This window comes from Fistularia commersonii, chromosome 15 (assembly GCF_037954325.1).
Source record: "Fistularia commersonii isolate RoL2024-O1a breed Wild chromosome 15, RoL_Fcom_v1.0, whole genome shotgun sequence".
In the NCBI taxonomy this organism is placed as follows: Eukaryota; Metazoa; Chordata; class Actinopteri; order Syngnathiformes; family Fistulariidae; genus Fistularia; species Fistularia commersonii.
Window position 1 is genome coordinate 592,391 of NC_141298.1, and position 21,000 is coordinate 613,390.

Sequence of the window (21,000 nt, forward strand, 5' to 3'; positions counted from 1 at the left end):
TTTGCCACAGCGTTATCTTATTTAAATATATCGTCTGTTGGGATGCTGCAGTTGATAAACGAATTAAATAAAACTTTATGTGTCTATCTCTGCTTTCAAGTTAATTGTCTCTTCTCTTCAAGTCTTTGTCCGAGTTTTGAAATCTCCAAGCAGCCTGTTTTGATGCTCAGTCTCTTTGAGAGACAGCTCTGTGTATATACAAGTCTTTCTCAAAAACTTAGCATATTGTGATGAAGTTCATTATTTTTCCATAATGTAATGATAAAAATTAAACTTTCATAAATTTTAGATTCATTGCACACCAACTAAAATATTACAGGTCTTTTATTGTTGTAATACTGATGATTTTGAAATACAGCTCATGAAAACCCCAAATTCCTATCTCCAAAAATTAGCATATCATGAAAAGGTACTCTAAACGAGCTATTAACCTAATCATCTGAATCAACAAATAAACTCTTAACACCTACAAAAGATTCCTGAGGCTTTTAAAAATTCCCAGCCTGGCTCATTACTCTAAACTGCAATCATGGGTAAGACTGATAACATGACTGCTGTCCAGGAGGCCATCATTGACACCTTCAAGCAAGAGGGTAAGACACAGAAAGAAATCTCTGAAAGAATAGGCTGTTCCCAGACTGCTGTATCAAGGCACCTCATTGGGACGTCTGTGGGAAGGAAAAAGTGTGGCAGAAAACGCGGCACAACCAGAAGAGGTGACTGGACCCTGGGGAAGATTGTGGAGAAGGGCTGATTCCAGACCTTGGAGGAGCTGTGGAAGCAGTGGGCTGAGTCTGGAGTAGAAACATCCAGAGCCACCGTGCACAGGCGGGTGCAGGAAAAGGGCTACAGGTGCCGCATGCCCCGGATCAAGCCACTTTTGAACCAGAAACAGCGGCAGAAGCGCCTGACTTGAGCTAGAGAGAAGCAGCACTGGACTGTTGCTCAGTGGTCCAAAGTACTTTTTTTGGATGAAAGCAAATTTTGCATGCCATACGGAAATCAAGGTGCCAGAGTCTGGAGAAAGGCTGGTGAGAATGAAATGCCAAAATGCCTGAAGTCCAGTATCAAGTACCCACAGTTAGTGATGCTCAGGGGTCCCATGTCAGCTGCTGGTGTTGGTCCACTGTGTTTTATCAAGGGCAGGGTCAATGCAGCTAGTTATGGGGAGATTTTGGTGCACTTCTAGCTTCCATCTGTGGAAAAGCTTTATGGAGATGAAGATTTCATTTTTCAGCACGACCTAGCACCTGCTCACAGTGCCAAAACCACTGGTAAATGGTTTATTGACCATGGTATTACTGTGCTCAACTGGCCTGCCAACTCTCCTGACCTGAACCCCATCGAGAATCTGTGGGATATTGTGAAGAGGAAGTTGAGAGACACCAGACCCATTACTGTGGAGGAGCTTGAGGCCGCAATCGAAACATCCTAGGCCTCCATACCACTTAAGCAGTGCCACCGACTGATTGCCTCCATGCCACGCCGCATTGAAGCAGTCATTCCCGCAAAAGGATTCCTGACCAAGTATTGAGTGCATAAGTGAACATAATTATTTGAAGGCTGACTTTTTTGTATTAAAAACACTTTTTTTTTATTCGTCGGATGACATATGCTAATTTTGATATGGAGATATGGATTTTTGGTTTTTCTTTATTTTTCTGCCAAAATCATCAATATTAACACAACAAAAGGCTTGAACTACTTCAGTTGCATGTAATGAATCTAAAATATATGAAAGTTTAATTTTTATCATTACATTATGGATAATAATGAACTTTATCACAATATGCTATTTTTTTGAGAAGGACCTGTATATGGTGACAGTGAATAGTGTAGTGAGCTTGTGAATTACAACAATTAAAAAAGATCTGTGATTTTATCATGAAGTGCTATCAGTTAACACTTTTTTACAGAATCTGTTGTATCTTCTCCTTTACATTTCAGCTTTTCCCACAGGGAATCAGCCTCATTCATCTTACCCTGTTCCCTCTATCCTCTTCACACCCACCAACTCCATGTCCTCCTTCACCACTTCCATAAATTTCTCTTTGGTCTTCCTCTAAGCCACCTTGCCAAACATAAGCATCCTTCTACCAATATATTCACTATCCTCCATTAAACATGACCAAACCATCTCAGTCTGGCCTCTCTGACCTTATCCCCAAGAGCCTAACCTTGAGACACCAGACCAAATTCTGAGAGAAGTCAGTGGTTGATATATTAACTTTAATTTCAAACTAAAGCCAACCCCGGACAAGAATAACAACAAAAGAAAAAGCATTACATCAAAAACAAAAGGCTCATGTTTCCTGCTGCTAAATTTCAATGGGCTCTCTTTGTTGATATGGATTATTATAATAGGTGTCCATTGGGCCACTGCCACAGCAAGATTACTGCCGTCTTATTTTTGAATCAGCTTTTGCGTCACTTCTGTTCATCAAGAAATAATATCTGAGCCCAATCTAGGGGTGATCACATCGAACATATGCTGTCCCTCTGATGGACCCGTTCTTGATCCTATCTATCCTCATCACTTTTCTAAAGATAATTTCAACATATCCACCTCTGCTACCTCCAGCTCCGCTTCACATTCTTCCCTCAATGCCACTGTCTTGATACCATACAAACATGGTTGTATCTTAGCATTTTTTATAAATGACCCAGGTTAATTGAGAAACCATGGGAAAAGAGGCAGGAGCTTGTTCTGGGACCATGTTGTATAGAGAAAATTGGCTCCTCATATACTAGTCATATCAATAATTCCCCCACAAATACCTTAAATACACAACCAAACAATATTTTGTTGCTTTCTTTCTAGAAACATAATTTCATCTTTACCCTTTCTATGCCAGCTGTTATATACCTGTTCATTGCTAGAGTTCAATAGATAATACTTTGCAGGCAGTTATAATGAACGTCAAACTCAATTTGATGGGTCAGCTAAGGGACAGTCTTGTTTTTGTGATGTGCCATCATCTTTTGTGCTCAGGTATATGGCCCCGGAGGTCCTGGATGACTCTATAAACATGAAACACTTTGAATCCTTCAAGCGGGCGGACATCTACGCTATGGGCCTGGTCTTTTGGGAGATTGCCAGCCGCTGCTCAATGGGAGGTGAATAAGTAGGAGTGGAAGATGGATGTGGAGAAAACGTACAAAATTAATGGTTTTAGTAATGGGTGAATATAGCCTGAATGAAAGTAATTAATTGTGGAACAACAGACTTTCCTATCTCAGACTAAAAGCCTATTAATCACACATCTTTTATCAGGCATTCATGAAGACTACCAGCTGCCCTACTATGATTTGGTTCAGTCAGATCCATCGGTGGAAGAGATGAGGAAAGTGGTTTGTGAGCAGAAGTTGCGGCCCAACATTCCCAACCGCTGGCAGAGTTGTGAGGTAGGACATATGGCTGACCATTTCTTTAGCACCTCACTTCCTTCCTTTTCACTTGCAATTGTCTCATGTTTTCAGAAAATTTGCATTAAGCTGTGAAACCCAAATAGAGCTGAAATTTATGTTGTAATTCTTGGCCCAATTTCACACCCAGTTTGGTACTCGCTTTTTTACAGGCTGTTTAATAAGTCTCATACTATCAAGACACTGTAGTCAAAGTATGTCTGTGCTGTTTGTTTTACCAACTTCCTAACTAATGAACCAGACTTATATTTCTACTTTCCATGTATTTTTTGGAACAGTAAGGTGCTTTTATGAACACTGCTTTACATGTGTTTTCATTTATTAAAATTTGATTAAATAAAAATGTGTGGTTAACTCAATGAAATTTACTTTTTAACTGTGTTCTGAGATTCAATGGACACTTGTCTAATGTCTACAGGATACCTTATCTTTCAGCTTAGTGAGGGCAGGGGTGTGTTCTATACCTGAAGTTGTGGACTTTTAGTCAGTAACTTCATTTTACAGACACACAAAAACAAGCATGCATTTATTTGTGTGTGCGCACACAAACAAAGTGTGCTTATTATCTACTGAATTTATGGATTTTCAGTTACCTGCAGTGGCATGCAGGGAAATTTTCATAGGTATCAATTGCACTTTACTCAGCAACAATTAATCAGGCTATTGCAGGCTGTTGTCAAATAATCAAAATAATAATAATATTGTGAAGCCATAGTCTTCTAATAATGTAATATAATTACATTAATTTCAGCTGTTTAATAGAGAAATTACCTTCAAGATGAAAAAGAAGAGTTTGGGGGACACAGTGGTACAGTGGTTAATGCAATTAATCCCAAGGACAGCTGGAATATGCCCCCCCCCCCCTCGACCTTGAGTGCAGGATAACTGGTATAGATGATGAATAATGAATGAATGAATTTGCCAAAGTTTGGTATTAGATTTACATAAAGAGCAATCAATTGAATATTTATATATGACGGACTCACCAATAAGGAAAACAGCTTTTTAAGAACAGATATTCAAGACTCAAGATGTTTATTGTCACATGCACAGTGGAGAAATGTTTTTCCCTGTACAGTGAAATTCCTACTTTGCTTTCTGCAGAGCATTTGGATATGTGCTGATAGGAGTATAAACATTATTATGAATATGATTACAGATATGATTATGAACATTGCAATAGAATAGTGGCAGTGCAATAAGACATTTTTGTGCAGCTTGCACCAAGTGCAGGTACAAGGATGAGTGCAATTTAAGTGGCAGTAGACCAGGCCTGGCCAACCTGTGGCTCCTGAGCCGCATGGGGCTCTTACGTTTATGTCGACTTTTGTGTTTGTGTGTTTTTTACTTGTGCAATCACGTGCCGCTCCAGTGTTCTCCGCGCACAGCAAAAAAAAAACACACAAATACAAGAATCGACATGAACGTAAGAGCCGCATGTGGCTTGGGAGCCACAGGTTGGCCAGGCCTGCAGTAGACTTTACATATAATGAGTGTCAGCTGTTTAAATGTCTGATGGCAGTCGGGTAGATCGTGTTCTTTAATCACGTCTGTATTTTGCATTCCTGTATCTCCGGCTTGAGGGTAGGAGTGTGAACAGCCGATGTTGGGGGTGGGTGTGGTCCTTGACGATGGAGACAGCTTTCCTGTGGACTATGTGGTGGTAAATGCTCTGCAGAGAAGGCAGGGTCTTCTCTGAAGGGTTTTGGTGATCCTCTGCAGTCTTTACCACTTGCTGCAGGTGTCTGCGGTCCGGAGCAGTGGTGGTGCCATACCACACGATAAGGCAGCTGTAGAAGCTGCCTAGTATCTTGGGCGACATGCCAAATCTCCCCAGCCTCCTCAGGAATTACACCCCCTGTTGAGCCCTCCTGACCGTCTGCGGTCAAGGTGAGGTCCTCGCTGATGTGGACACCCAGGTATTTGAAGCTGCTCACCCTCTCAACCTCAAGACCTTGGAGGAACAGTGGCTGATGAGGTCTCCACTCCCTCCTCATGTCCACTATCATCTCCTTGGTCTTCTCCATGTTGAGGGTGAGGTTGTTGTCCTCACACCACTTCTCCACATTTGCCATCTCCATCCTGTAGGTCGTTTGATCTCTGCCAGTGATGCGTCCTATCACTGTGGTTTTGTCTGCGACCTTCAGGATGATGTTGTCCTCATGGGAGGCGACACAGCTGTGAGTGAACAGGGTGTTGAGGATGGGGCTGAGCACACATCCCTGAGGAGTGTCCTTGTTCATGATGATGCTGGCTGAGGTCCTGTTCCTGTTACCTATCCTGACAGACTGGAGTCTGCCAGTCAGGAAGTCCAGGAGCCAGAAACAGAGGGTGGGATGCTGACCAAGGGTGGACATTTTGTTTGTGAATTTGTGGGGTATGACCGTGTTGAATGGAGAAACGGAGCTGTAGTCCACAGAGAGCATCTTGATGTAGGAATCGTTTGTTTTTTAAGTGGGAGAGGTAGTAGAGGGTGGCGGCTATGGCGTCTGAGGTGAAATCTAAATGTGGGCCAGCACCACTCTCTCGAAGTATTTCATGATGATCGGAGTTTGTGCTACTGGCCTATAGTCATTCAGGCAGGTGGGTGGGCTGTTCTTGGGGAGGGGGACAATAGTTGTGTTCTTGATGCAGGTGGGGACGATGCTCTGGCTGAGGGAGAGGTTGAAGATGGCCGTGAGAACTTTAGCCAGCTCATTGGCACAAACTCTGAGGGCTGCCCCAGGATGTTGTCTGGTTGCCGGGTGGGAATGTCCACACGTTGGTGGTATGGGTGGAGTGCGGTCTGTGGGTTGCACGGCATTTGGCTGCTAGAAGTAGCCGCTAAATTATCATAAAAATAAAACATAGTTACAGTTATAAAAGGAATACTGAGCTGAGCAGAGGTAATGAAGTGATGGTCAGGATAGAATAGAGTGGAAAAGCAGTGGGACAGATGATGGTAAAAAAAGAAGAAAAAAGATGGAAGTGGCTGTAGTGTTTACCTTTTTTTAGAGGATGCCCAAACATAGGGTAACTTATACAACCAGTGATAGGAACGCACAGAAGGACTATGTGTTGTACAGACAATGCAGTCTGAAGGAGATCAGTTAATGGTGAGCGTATAGGTGAGCATATAACCAGCACAACATAGAGTGGGGCAAAAAAGTATTTAGTTAGCCACTGATTGTGCAAGTTCTCCCACTTAAAAAGATGATAGATGCCTGTAATTTTCACCATGGGTACACTTCAACTATGAGACAGAATGTGGAAAAAAAAATATCCAGAAAATCACATTATCTGGTTTCTAAAGAATTTATTGCAAATTATGGTGGAAATAAGTACCGTATTTTCTGCACTATAAGCCGCGCCTAAAAGACTTTAATCTTCTCAAAAATCGACAGTGCACCTTATAATCCGGTGCGTCTTATATATGAATCAATATTTGGCCACAAGAGGTCTCGCAACGTCAGGAGGCAGCCGCCGACTCCATTTTCTCTCGTAGAAGAAGTAGCGCGCGGTGCATGCTGGGATATAGGACTGCGCGAAGCGTGCGTCTTCATTTCCATTTGTGTGTGTGTCTGTGTGTGTATAAAGACCCCAAAGCAGCTCCTTTCAAGAGATAGCCTTGAGTTTAAACTCAAGGCTATCTCTTGAAAGGAGCCTTGAGTTTAAACTCAAGGCTATCAGTCACCCAGTAGAACATGGAAATGGAGCAGCAGCGAGAGAATTCAACATTAACAAATCAATGGTGTGGAAGTGGAGAAAGCAACAAGATGACCTGCGCCAAGTAAAAAAGACCAAACAGAGTTTCCGAGGGAATAAAGCGAGATGGCTACAGTTAAAGGATAAACACACGAACTGAACATCAATGAACATGTATGAAAACCTTGTGAAGACTGAAAGTACAGAAAACGTTGGACCTCTGTCATTGCCAACAAAGGGTATATAAGCAAGTACTGAGATTAACTTTTGTTCTTGACCAAATACTCATTTTCCATCATAATTTGCAAATAAATTCTTTAGAAATCACACCATGTGATTTCTAGATATTTTTTTTTCGCATTCTGTCTCATAGTTGAAGTGTACCTATGATGAAAATTACAAGCCTCTATCAACTTTTTAAGTGAGAGAACTTGCACAATTGGTGGCTGACTAAATACTTTTTGTCCCGCACTGGAGGATGACTCTTGCAGTGGACAAATTGGTGAAAGCTGAAAAAGAAGGAATGTGTGGTTTTCATGGAGATAAGTTGACCAAAAACTGTGAAGTGGAAAAGCCAAACATTTTACCCCAACAGATTTATCCAACAACTCTTACTGGATATTCCTGAATAGAATCGTTGCCAAGTCATACCATCCGCCACTTTTGATTCCCTTTTTTGCAGACTCTGCTGCAGACTTGCTGCATTGTGCTTGAGATTTTTAACCTTTGGAAGGAAATACGGTACAAGAGTTTATGTACCGTACCGAGAGTTTATATTACATTATATTGTTATATTGTATATTGTATTGTTACCATTTCAAACGATGTTGTATTAATCTGCTATAATACTCAATTTTTTTTCATTTATGAACACAATCATACATTTTGCTGTGCTCAGTTTTAAGACAATGTACTGAATTTCTCTGAAATCAACTAACTATTTAGAAAAAGCCTTTGTTCTGCATCTGGCTCTCAAGAAAGCTTTAATTCCTGCATTCTTGACAATCTAATTTCTTGTGGTGTAATCATGTCACATGAGCTGTGAAATTGCATGTTTTTTACAAGGCTAATAGCTGTCCATACCAGTTGTAAGTTATTAATAGTTAACAGATCATTGATGCACATAATGTGAATCTACCAGCTGATAAGAAATCACTAGGAAGCATATTTTTAACAGGCCAATACATTTTCTTCTTCTTCTTTCAGCTTTTCTCTTCAGGGGTCGCCACAGCGAATCAACTTTCTCCATCTAACCCTATTCTCCGTATCCTCCTCTCTCACACCAACTGCCTTCATATCCTCTCTCACTACATCCATGAATCTTCTCTTTGGTCTTCCTCGAGACCTCTTGCCTGGCAGCTCCAATTCCACCGTCCGTCTACCAATATATTCACTATAACAGGCCAATACATTTATACTCCATATATTACTTGGACCTAGTTTTTTTTGGTCCCATTAAAATACTCCTAAAATTTTAAATCTAATCCAATGAAGTAGCTGCATCTTACACAATACTATTTGTCAATGAATCTACATGAATAACATTTAATTTTCAAAACAGGTAAAACCTCTGTGCTCCGGATAAGGTGGTTGGATCAAAGTGAACATATATTGAGAATACCTCTAAATTACAAACAGATTCGTGTTTCAAGAGTGAATGTTAATCCCAGTTAAGACCTGTCAGCAGTAACAGAGCCCTCTGGTGATACCCAGCATCAAATTAGCATATTTGTATGTGGGTGCATGCGGCTCCTCGCGCTGGAGTTCAAATAGGGACAGGGTGTTTTTTTTTTTTTTTTGGCAAGATGTGTCTCATGTCACGCTAGAGCTGGTACTGAACCTTTGAAATGATGATCTAAATAAAACACTGGATGTTTTATAAATAAAAAATCAAAAAAAGCTTTGCAAAACTGATAGGGTCTGAATTGAGGATTAGAAAAGCAGCTCTCATTGACACATGTTAAAAAGAAGCATGTTTTCTTTTTACTAGCAAAAGAAGGTTTTACTCCCCTTATGCTTTATTTCAAATTAACACTTAGGAATCACAGTCTGGCTCAGGGATTGAATTGCACTTTTTATAACTCTGCAGCTGAGTCTGAACATAAGAGAGAAACATGAATCATTTCATGTTATATCATTGTGTACTGAGCTTTGTCATGTTTATCCCCTCTGCAGGCACTGCGTGTAATGGCTAAGATAATGAGGGAGTGCTGGTATGCCAATGGTGCTGCTCGGCTCACTGCACTCCGGATCAAGAAGACCCTGTCTCAACTCAGCCAACAGGAGGGCATCAAGATGTAGACTTAGATATCAGATACACACACACACACACACACACACACACACACACACACACACACACACACACACACACACACACACACACACTGACTGTCATCCATATTGTTAGCATTACAACATTGTTATCCTCATTCTTATACATTGATTGTTGCTTCCATCTGGTTTGGAAAGGAAGTGAAGACTTTATATTTATGTCCTTATTATTTTTTTTTTGCCCATTTAATCACTTTGCTAAATTGGAGAGCTTTGCAACTACTTTTGCAGAAGAGCTGTGCATGTTAAACTACGCAGAGACATATGCAAATTTCAGAACGGATGGATCTGATGAGAAGACGCCAAAATCTGAGGGCCAAAACAGGCATTAAAGGAGCCCTTGATTTATTGTCCTCCCATTTTCCTTTACGCATTCCATGAAGACTGAAAGACATCATGATGACATATCCATCACAAGCTCTGCCTTTACCACCATTCAGAAACCCAACTGCAGAAAGCTCAGACTTCATGAGGTTATCACAACAGCAGAGATGCAGCTGGTATCACCTTGGAGACCTCCAAGCTGACTTGTATCTTCATCATGTCCCTTCATCCTTATTTTGGTATTTCATTTTTTTCACAGAGGGTCATGAGTTACTATTCAGTAGGGCCGCATGGGCATTGAACTGATTTTAACGAAGCAATCAGAGTCATTCAAACTTAGAAACACTGAGTGAGGCTTTAATGGATCCAGACAGTTTGATCCATCACATTTAACCAATTACAGATGTGACACAAACATACATTCTTAACTAAATGTAATTATGCAAACCTAATGAACCAATGTGATTTATTCTTCAGTGGCATGGCAGTGAGGGCTTCAGCTGAAGGCACAGGAGGTCCTTTGTAAATACAGTTGACCATGAATATAAAGCAAATCCGCAAATTAGAGTTAAAGTATGAACAAAAATACATAAAAAAAAACAAGATAAAAATAGTCACTTAGTGCTAAACAATTAATTTGAATAGCATCAAAGGCATGACTTTGATAAGCCTTTATTTAGATATATTTTGGGTGATGAATTTTATTTCCCTCTGAAATTCTGCACATTATACATCTATTTTTATATTTTACTTTATTTTATTTTTGATTTTTTATCTTTAAGATTTTCAGTGAATTTGCAAAAGCTTTCTCAGAGTGTGGGGGTTAAAGAGACCTATTGTCAAGAGGAAAATATTCAATATGAATATTCCAGGTATCAAAAATGTACATAAAAGGAATGTCATCTGAATCAACACAATCTGACCTCGATCCAGTCTGATTTGGTTCTGTCACAGCGTCATGGTCCAAGTCAATTACTGACATAATTTATGGTGGCAAACTCTGCAAGGTCCTGTTTGTGCTGTGGCTCACCCTTGGCAATAATGATTTTGCCTGTCAGAACAACAGTAGCTGCCACAATGATGCCTGAGCAGAAAGTGACTCAGCTGTTAGAAATTTGTATTTTAGAGAATCAGTTACTGATCAAAGCCATGAAACAAGCTGTTTTTGATGCAAGTTAGTAAATGTTCATTGCAGCCCTCCTCTTAAGTGACATGATGGTTGCACCGAAGTGAGGACAGGGTTTGTGAGAGGACATTCTGTCAGCCATCCCATGGATTTAGACCTACGTTGACTTTACCTGTTCTTCATGTAGTTGGGATTGTGAGCAGGATTTGTCATCTCTGAAATGATTTTACACCTGTATTTCATATTGTTACTGTTGTGATTTTTCCACTTCCCATTGTATTATCAGGGAGTCGGACAGTTCAGTTTAATTTATTGTTTTTTTCGTTCTCTCTGGTACTTTTTTTTGCCAACAAACCTTGGACATGACCTCATTCATTTTTGGCAAACATGCTGCAGCATATGCAATATACAGTACCTAAATGTGTTTATTTTTTGTACTCCAAAACCACAAACAGCAAGAAGCATCAACAACAGTCAGCTGCCATCATGCCTTCCAATCCAGCTGTTATGTGAAAGTGCCCGTGCTTTAAAAACAAACAAAAAAAACACTAAATGCTATCATGTTAGCTGCTGTGGAGTGTTTGTTTGTCTCCGGTATGCAGCTCCGTGCAGAAGTGGGTGTTTGTCAAGAGGGTCTGCAGCACCCCAGGGAAGCATGCAGCAGCTTGTACTATGCACACCAGCAAAGTAGGGATGAAAAAGTGAGCCAGGACACACTGCACGTCACATCACCAACAACCCAGCTGATGCTCTGGTGCCATTTGTCCCCCTGAACACTCGACCACTTCAGCAACAGCTTGTCCTCAGTGGATTGAGTCTGGAGGCTGAGATCCAGTCTCTCCAACTCTTTCGGCACCAAAAAAGCCTGTTTTGACTTCCAAAAAGGGACATAACACATTTTAGTGCCCTGTAAATGTCATCCTTTTTGGAATAGTTGATTTTTGTTGTATTTGATTTTGCAACATCAAAAAATCTGTCTTTTCAGCTTTTTCTTCTCTGTAGGATAATAAACAGTGTGTGTTTTTTATCCTTATTGATTTAAATGATAGCAAATAGACATTTACAAAGCCATATATACACAAAAAATACCAGTTGCTGCTTTTTTTCCTTTTTTTGTGGTACAGTGTTTTTCCACTAGGCTGTACATAAAAAACAAAAGGAAAGAAACAGCATGAAATCAAGTTTTGTCCACCTGCTAATCAAGCCTTAAGGGACCAACACAAGTGTCACATATAATTTTGTGTGTGTGTGTGTGTGTGTGTGTGTGTGTGTGTGTGTGTGTATGTGTGTGTGTGAGAGAGAGAGAGAGAGAGAGAAAGAGGGAGAGCTTGCAAGCACGCACATCAATAAACATGTAGATGCATGTATATGTTTATGAAGATGTGTGTATGTATGTTTGTGTATGTATACATACATACATTTACATACACAATTAATGAGCTTCATATACTCAGACTGAATTGTGTAATACATGCAGTTCTGCAGAGCCCCCTTACATGAACTAAAATTTTTATCAAATTGGACTGAGATTACTTCAAAAGCATCTCTTAAATTATGTTGTACAGCTGTCATGTATACACAAATACTCCAAACACTCAACTTGCTGTTGAGTGTAATTATGCAGCAGAAGTTGAGTGTAGCAGCAGAAAGAAAAAGAAAAGTTTGTTTCAATCTAGCATTTGTCCTTTTTCCATATTTGCCATACATATAAACCCTTTGATCCTGAATATAGATCTACATATTAACAAAACAAATTTGCAGGATCAGTCTTAAAATTATTCTGTCAGTGATTTTCTCAACCCATTCCAACTCTTGATTTTTAGCAATAAGTGCAGCGTTTACCTGTGTGGCAATTTCAATGTCAGATGTATAATGTATTGATGTGCTGCTATTAGTTATCTGACTCACTTTCCTTGTGGGGGTGAGAGCTGCTGTTGGATGTTAATGTCCTCTGATTGCCTGAATCTGATTGCTCTGTGCCATGTTTCCTGCAAAATCAAGCCCAACAGCATTTACCTGTCCCCTCAAAGACCAACTGACATACATAGGGTATGATTGCCAACATCCATGGCAGTGTAGGTTTCAGTCTGCTCTGGGGCAGCTGCATTTAGAATGGATTGTCAGCTTCCATGTACTTTGGTTGAAACTTAATGGAAACATTTAAAATCTATTATTGGGTTTTTTGAGTAGCTTGCTTCCAAGGTCACTTTTATTTCTGCCCATAGAAACAATGTGAAAATTAATGGGGGCAAGGCAGGTGGGGGTGCCATAGATAGATTTGAAGTAATTTTGCTTGTCTTTTCTTTTTTTGGTGAACAAGGGGTAAACCCTATGATTAAAAGCAGAAAAAAATCATCAGTTTATATAAAACCTCTCTTAAGTGCTTAAAGATTAAGGCTCCTCATTCACAGAATACTCACATGAGGTGATTAACTACATCTTCTAGATCACTCACTTCTAAATGCTTGGTATGAAACTTACCCTCATTAAACAGACTGGATAGACACCATCAGAGGCAACAGATTTAGAAAATTTGTCTCAGCAGGGATTATTTTTGACTGATGTGTTTCATTGAAAACCAGGGGTATGTGTGTCATATATTGTCCTGTGTCTACCCAGTGTTTTGGCTTCTGATGGGGGAAACAGTCTTAAGACCAGGGTGTAGCCACAATCAATAATAGCAGGGAACGTGCCACCTCTTTGATTCTGAAAATGGTTGTACTGGTCCCTGGTGAATTTGAAACTGTGAAGCTGATGAAGGAAGGAGAATCACAATAAACATGGCAGGACCAAAAACAACAAAGAAGTAATACAGCTGTGGCGAATCAAACAAAGGTCGGATTTTAAAAGGGGACCATCAGTACAGGGGCAAACATACATTACTAAAAATGAAATTGGTCTGTAACAAAACATTTCATCATTATATATAAGAAAATGATGATCCTTCTGTTTCACTCAATATTGTTGATTTGATGACTAGCTCTCAAATAAACCAGGTTATAGTCCAAGTTTGACATATAAAAAAAATAAAATACTGTAAGTAGCTATCATAAAATTTATCAAAAAGAGAAGGAAAAGAAAATCAATGAAATACAGCAGTTAAATGTTAACCTTGAATATTGATTCTCTTCAGATCCCATAATATTAAAACCGTGGACCTTGAATGGTTTTCAAAGGTTTTCAAAACCCTATTTGCAAGAGAGAGGAATAAAGGTGTGATCTGGGAAAAACAACATATATAGGTTAGCTTTGAATTTTGTTAGTGAATTTGATACAAACACGACAAACATGTTTCAAACCTTTTCTTTTCTGAAAACCCAAGCTTACTCAAGAGTAAAAAGACATGTTTGCACCTTTTCAGCTATTCCTCTTTGTCCTCGGTGTTTATAGAACAATCTTTCTACCTGTGTTCCAATCTCGCCTTATTGCTTGTTCTCTCATGATCTCTGTTTACATCATACATATCTCATCGCTATAATGCACTGCAGCTAGTTTTTCGGTCTTCACAGCTCCATGCTTTACCCGATGAACTAATGGGTCTCTGACATTGGACAATGGTGTGCTTCAAACAAAAGTTTTTTAGTGTTATCATACTAAAAAATCATGAATATCTTATCATTCCTTTTCTCCAGGAAACCCATCTAATTGTTATGTCTGACTGGCGGAAAAAGACAAAGTATATTGTGTGAGAAAATGTTAGTCAAGATGATACCAACTCCTTTCTCTCCTCCATCAGTGACCAGAGAAGGCACATTATCCTTGAAAAACTGGCCTGCTTTCTGTACTCAGCTTTCTGTGCTCAGTCTGTTCTCAGACTCTGAAAAAATGGGGACGTTATGAAAATGCATGTGAGATTGTTGGAAATTCCACCCCAAACTCCTAAACCTTTCTTTTATAGCTTTTAATGATGTTTAGTTACCCACCCTCCCCTCAAAGATGGTTCAGATGAATGTTATCCTCAGATTCCACGGACTTAAGTTAAACTGACAGCCCTTTTATTCTCTGACTATCCACTGACTTTCTACAAGTAACCTCCTCTGACCCCATTATTATTACTAATTGATTTAATTTCTCAGTGGATTATAGGGCAAAATGTATTTATTTCATCTGACCAAAGATGCTAGTAATCAATGTTCCCTCTAATTTTTGACATGTCTCGGCATACAGACAACCTCGTTGAGCACACTGAGGACCACTGTGAGCAACATTAGATGCGCACGCTGTGGCCACACATCAGTATCACACCTCGGATCATAGCTTCCATTTAGTCCATATTTTTCCATCAGAATACTCACTTACTACTTAAGCTTCGCTGCATGTTTCGCAGACCTGACCATTCATACCCGAAGAAGAAAAAAACCTCACCCAGTTCACCATTGGTTCTTCTATTTGCACATACTCTAACAGCCATTCCAACTTAAAAGAACCGCATTTCTGTTTTTTTAACTTTGGTTTGGTGGATGGACGTATCACATTCACTGCTCGTTTCGCCATAATAACGGGTCAGCATCAGCATCACTTAACTCCGCCACACTTATTGTTATATAGCGTATACGGGCAAGTACTGCCAACGCTGTAATTGGCTGCGTCGTGTAATGGCATCATATCGTATGATTGGCTGGACACCTGTCACTCACTGAGTTACACAGCAAAATGATACAGAAAAAAAATGTAATATATGTAATTCATTTGCAGTGCTCTCACTGCGCTGGATAGGTTTTTTTTGTGCGCTGACAGTGTGGGAGCAGTGTGCAATTGCGCAGTTGCGCAGCCTAGAGGATCATTGCTAGTAAAGTGTGCACTAAAACAGATCAAAGAAAATTTAGAAACAACTACCATCTTTTTTGGTCATACTGTCCCAAGGTTTTCCTGGGTAAGCGCCGTAAGCGACCTCTCCAGTGACGCTTGTATATTTGGTCTATAATTGCAGGAAACAGGTCCAGATGAGATGTGGCATTGACTCAAATATTAAGGATGCTACATAGTCACCTCAACAGATCATGTCTGTCCCTCATTTGCTGGTTAGCTGCCAGCTCAGCACATGGTTTAAGTACCATGAAGTTAAATGTCAGCACAAAGTTGTTATTTCTGATTTGCGACTACATGCCAAAAAACCTTCCATGCCTTGAAAAGGGCTAATACTGCGATATGTCGTCACTTACTATCTGTCAGACCTTCTTTGAGTGAGAACCAAGATTCTGATTTTGTTAAAAGCATACCTTCAAGCCTCAAGTGCAGAGACTTTGCAGTAACATCTGTAAAAGGGGGCATCTTTTTCATTTAAAGCATTCAGCATCCAGCCTGTCACCTTATCTCAATTTTGTGGCACTTTAATATAGGTCTGTAAAAAGTTTATAACTAGTCTTAATGTCAAATAGAGAACATACTTTGTCAAACTGCATGTACCTATACCCTGTTAATATGTAGCTACCTTGCCGTTCACAGGGTTGAGGATGGGAGCAGCAATATGTGAGCTTTTTTTGTGACTATTAAAGCAAGGTCAACAGGTTAAGCCAGTCGAAATACGTCACTTTTCATGTTACATGTTTTTGAAGGGGGCCAAAAAGGCGTGTAATGTTTCTGCTCTGTATACATTGATGTAGGCAAATATACACAGTTAAAAGAAGGGAAAAACAAATAAAAAAAAAACTATGCCAGCAGCACTACTGCTTCAAACCATACACAGCTGTGAATGTATTTTAATTCTCAGGACTCCCAAACCAATCAGATCACACAACCTGTGCAACTTGCACACACCTGTGTGTGTGTGTGTGTGTGTTTGTGTGTGTGTGTGTGTGTGTGTGTGTGTGTGTGTGTGTGTGTGTGTGTGTGTGAGAGAGAGAGAGAAAGAGTGAGAGCTTGCAAGCTGCTCTTGTTCTTTTGTTGTCATGTGTTCACACTCAGTGCAAGTGGATCGCGCAGGCTGTCTATATTCTTACATGATCCACACATCTCACTGTGATGAGGACTGTGCTCAGAACCCACACACTGGGGCTCAATGGGCTGGAGATCCAGCGACTTTTGTATTCACAAAAACATATGCAGACAGTAAATCTCATAACTGAAAGTAGATTCATGTCATCAAAGGGCTCAGACGTTGCTTGGCTAATACACCCCCCCTTTTTTTTCCTGTTCAGATGCTGCAGCGCAGCCTTTGTGATAGCAAAGGTTGCAGAAAAAGCTTTATCATGTGTGTTTTTTGTGCCTAAGTTTGACGAGACTTTATACTTTTCACATCGGATGACAAGACTGCATGTTATTGTGTCTGTGTTCATGTGATTTATTGATGTCATCCAGGGGCTAGAAAGAGTCCTAAAAAAGAAAAGCAACAACATAATTCACTGATGGGAGAACAAAAGTAATCTAATCTGAAATACCTCCATTTAAGACCAGTGCGCGTTACCTCATGATTTTCACACACACACACACACACACACAAACACACACACACACACACACACACACACACACACACACACACACACACATGCGTATATACATACATACTTACTTACTATGTATGTGTGTGAGTGTATGTGTGTATGTGTGTGTGTATTTATCCAATTTGTTTACTTCAAGTTTGCAATTCTTTCTTTATTTCTATGAAATGCTTAAAAAAAGAAATTGAGGAAACGGTCTCTTTTCAATGGTACTTTTTTCTGTCAGATGACATTGTATTGTGTTGGTGTATTGTCGGCGCAGTATTACTACTATACCTCCCTTCCTTGCTCTCTAGATGGATTCTGTTCCATTTTGTCTCCCTGTAAGCTGTACAGTAATTGTTTCGCAGATGTCTAAGCCCCTTGGAAGCTCTGCTACCAACCCCTTGTTCAATATATTTTGTCTTACATAAAAAGAGTTTGTGTGGAGAAGACCAGCTTAGAGTTTAGGGACTCAAGTGTCAACCCCTTAACTGTAGAACCCCTGTTTACCTGTAACCCCGAACCCCCAACCCCCACCCTTTGGATTTCAAAATATTATTATCTTGACTTTTCCATACAGTGTGTACAGATGAATGAGAGATCAGCATAGGAACTAGTGGACTGAAGTGCCAACCTCTAACATAGCTGGAGTAGAGAAATGGTGTGAATAAAGAAACTTTTCATTTCATGAAAAGGTTTGTGTTTTATTTGCTAGAAATGGTAATTCATTTATCTCTCTTATCTTGCTGCAGAACCTCAAGGCTAAATTTCAAGAGAAACAAATGTCCCCCAAGGCCATGTCACTAACCCAAAACATCACTGCTCACACAGATAAGCAGGAGCATGAAAACTATCAGTGCTGCTGAAGACAGCAACTGGTTGTAAGCCATTTCAAACAGAAGCCAGCCCTGCTCTGCAGAGACAATCCTTACCAAACCAAACTGTGTTTTGAGACTGCATACCTGAAACTACCTACTTGTTACTCCTGGTGGCTGCAAGTGTTCAAGAACGTTGTGAGATCCATCCTATCAAGCATTGGACAAACTTTTACTACCAGCCTGCTTGAGGCAAAATATGTCATACCAAGACTATGAACATCCTCTGCCAAAGATATAATTGAACAAATGTTTTGACAAATTCCCCATACAGGTTCAAGGCCAAGGTGACCTCTTGGGTTAATCACAGCTTCTTGAAGTACCTGTTGTGATAATTGACTAGTACATTAATAAGAAGTGATAGAGAGAGAAGTCACACCTCAAGTAACTGCATGAGGGTGTCTGCTTCAAAGTAAACATTGGTCCAGTTTTAGACGCTATCAACTCCAGAGAGTGTTCAGGTCTCAAAACTCAACCACTTGAAAGCTTCTTTTCCTCATGGTGTTCTTTTTCCTCAACTAGATACAAAGATTATAATATCTTTATTCAACAATTTACAGAGCTTAGTTCTATGACCATACCCATGTTGTGTTTTATTCCTGAGGTCATGAAATTTCTGAAAGCAATGGAGTCTGTAAACATGCAATTACTTTCTTCACGATAACTAAAAGGGTGCAATGAAAAAAAAAAAAAAAATTAAAACCAGCTTTAACTTCAGGACCAACATCTTTTAAAAACCCTTAATCCACTCAATAGAATTAGTTATATAGTTCTCTCCAGATTTAAACAAAACTTTTTTGCTCAACCAGTTCTTTTTGTGGATGAAACTTGGGCTGTTACGCATCTTTCATCCTGTTTATTTCAGAAGTTTTATAGTTCTCCCAATTAAGACAGGTTCTTTTCGTCTTGTCTCTCTGGTTAAATCAGCACCAGTATCTTCAAGAAACATCCCCAACTCAGATTCCAGGACCTTCCATTTCTCCTCTTCTCTCCCCAGATCAGCTTTATTACTGGCCATTTTGGAAACTGTCCAGTTATCCTGTGAGGTATTAAAGTGTTAGTCTCAGAATAAGTTATGTATGGCCTCTTCATGAAAAATAGAAATAAAAAACTCAAAGAAATTATGTTACTTTATAAGACCTTACCATTGACCCTTGTGTGGTGTTCGGGTCTGTGGGGCCCGTTTTCACTCTTGTGTGTGTGTGTGTGTGTGTGCCCACAGACCAGAAACACAGACCCAAGGGTTAAACCCATGCTTTAAAGTTAGTGGCTATGCCCCACAGGTGGGATGTGAAGTTGAAGAGAAGGAGAAGTTCTGGAATGAGTTAGATGAAGTGATGCAGAATATTCCCAGAATTGAGAGAGTGGTAATTGGTGCAGACTTCAATGGACATGTTGGTGAAGGCAATAGAGGGGATGAAGAAGTGATGGGTAGATTTGGTATCCAGGATAGGAATGCAGAGGGACAGATGGTGGTAGATTTTGCAAAAAGGATGGAAATGGCTGTTGTGAACACCTTTTTTTCCAGAAAAAGCAGGAACATAGGGTAACTTATAAGAGCGGAGGTAGGAGCACACAGGTAGACTACATCTTGTATACACGAGGTAACCTGAAAGAGATCAGTGACTGCAAAGTAGTTGTAGGTGAGAGTGTAGCCAGACAGCGTAGGATGGTGGTTTGTCAGATAACTCTGGTGACAAGGAAGATGAAGAGGACAAAGGCAGAGCAGAGATCAAAATGGTGGAAGCTGAAAAGGGAGGAGTGTTATATGGTTTTCAGGGAGGGGTTGAGAAAGGGTCTGGGTGGTCAGGGGGAGCTTCCAGATGATTGGACAACAACAGCTAGTGTTATCAGGGAGACAGGTGGAAGAGTACTTGGTGTGTCATCTGGAAGGAAAATAGATAAGGAGACTTGGTGGTGGAATGAGGAAGTGCAGGAGTATATATAGAGAAAGCAGTTAGCAAAGAAGTTGGATACTGAGAGGACTGAAGAGAACAGACAGGAGTACAGGGAGATACAACGTAAGGTAAAGATAGAGGTAGCAAAGGCAAAACAAAGGGCGCACAATGACTTGTGTGATCGGTTGGATAGTAAGGAGGGTGAGAATGATCTATAAAGGTTGACAGAGAGATAATGATGGAAAGGATACAGAGAATAGGGTTGATTCGCTGTGGCAACCCCTGAAGGGAAAAGCAAAAAGAAGAGGAAGTTAATTATTTTAAAGAGTGTGGTCCAAGCTGGCTTTAAATATAAAGTTTCAAGAGACAACTTTGTTGTGATTTGGTACTGTTTAAGTAAAATTTGACTTAAATTTACTTAATACATTTTTGTGTAAAGAGATCATGAACTTATTTGCATCTCAGATTCAATTAGTTCTCCGTTCTCAGATCTGATTTATACTCCTGCTACATTTTACAAAATGTGTTCCTCTATTTCATAAAATTGTAAAAGTTGTTTTTATGCACAGCTGAAATATTTCTGGAATTACTCTGTAATTTACCATCAAACAAGTAAATGTGTGTAAGATTATACATTCAGCACAGCAAATACTGGAGAAGCAAAGCTGGTGATGGACTAAGAAATAGAGTTCACTGTGGCATGAACATGTCTTATGATGAAAAAGGAGATTATATGCCAACTGTGACATCAGTTATGTAACAAGTAGATGGTAAACAATAAACTAGGAACCTTATATTGTGTCAGTAATGTTTGAAGACAATGGAATGTTGAAGATCCCGAAGGATGACAAAACTTCTCAAACTGAATATCTATTGACTCACACAGTTATAAGTCAAAGACTTTGGTATTC

At 39.9% G+C, this 21,000-nt stretch overlaps 1 protein-coding gene across 1 annotated transcript in view; it reads left to right on the plus strand.

Moving 5' to 3' along the window:
- Positions 1 to 17,380, plus strand: part of tgfbr1b (transforming growth factor, beta receptor 1 b) — a 60,777-nt gene extending 43,397 nt beyond the window's left edge. The window contains exons 7-9 of the mRNA XM_086160110.1: positions 2,993 to 3,117; positions 3,275 to 3,405; positions 9,286 to 17,380. Coding sequence (XP_086016236.1) covers positions 2,993 to 3,117; positions 3,275 to 3,405; positions 9,286 to 9,411 — 382 coding nt within the window. The 3' untranslated portion in view covers positions 9,412 to 17,380. The remainder of the gene's footprint in view (positions 1 to 2,992; positions 3,118 to 3,274; positions 3,406 to 9,285) is intronic.
- Positions 17,381 to 21,000: the final 3,620 nt, after the last annotated feature.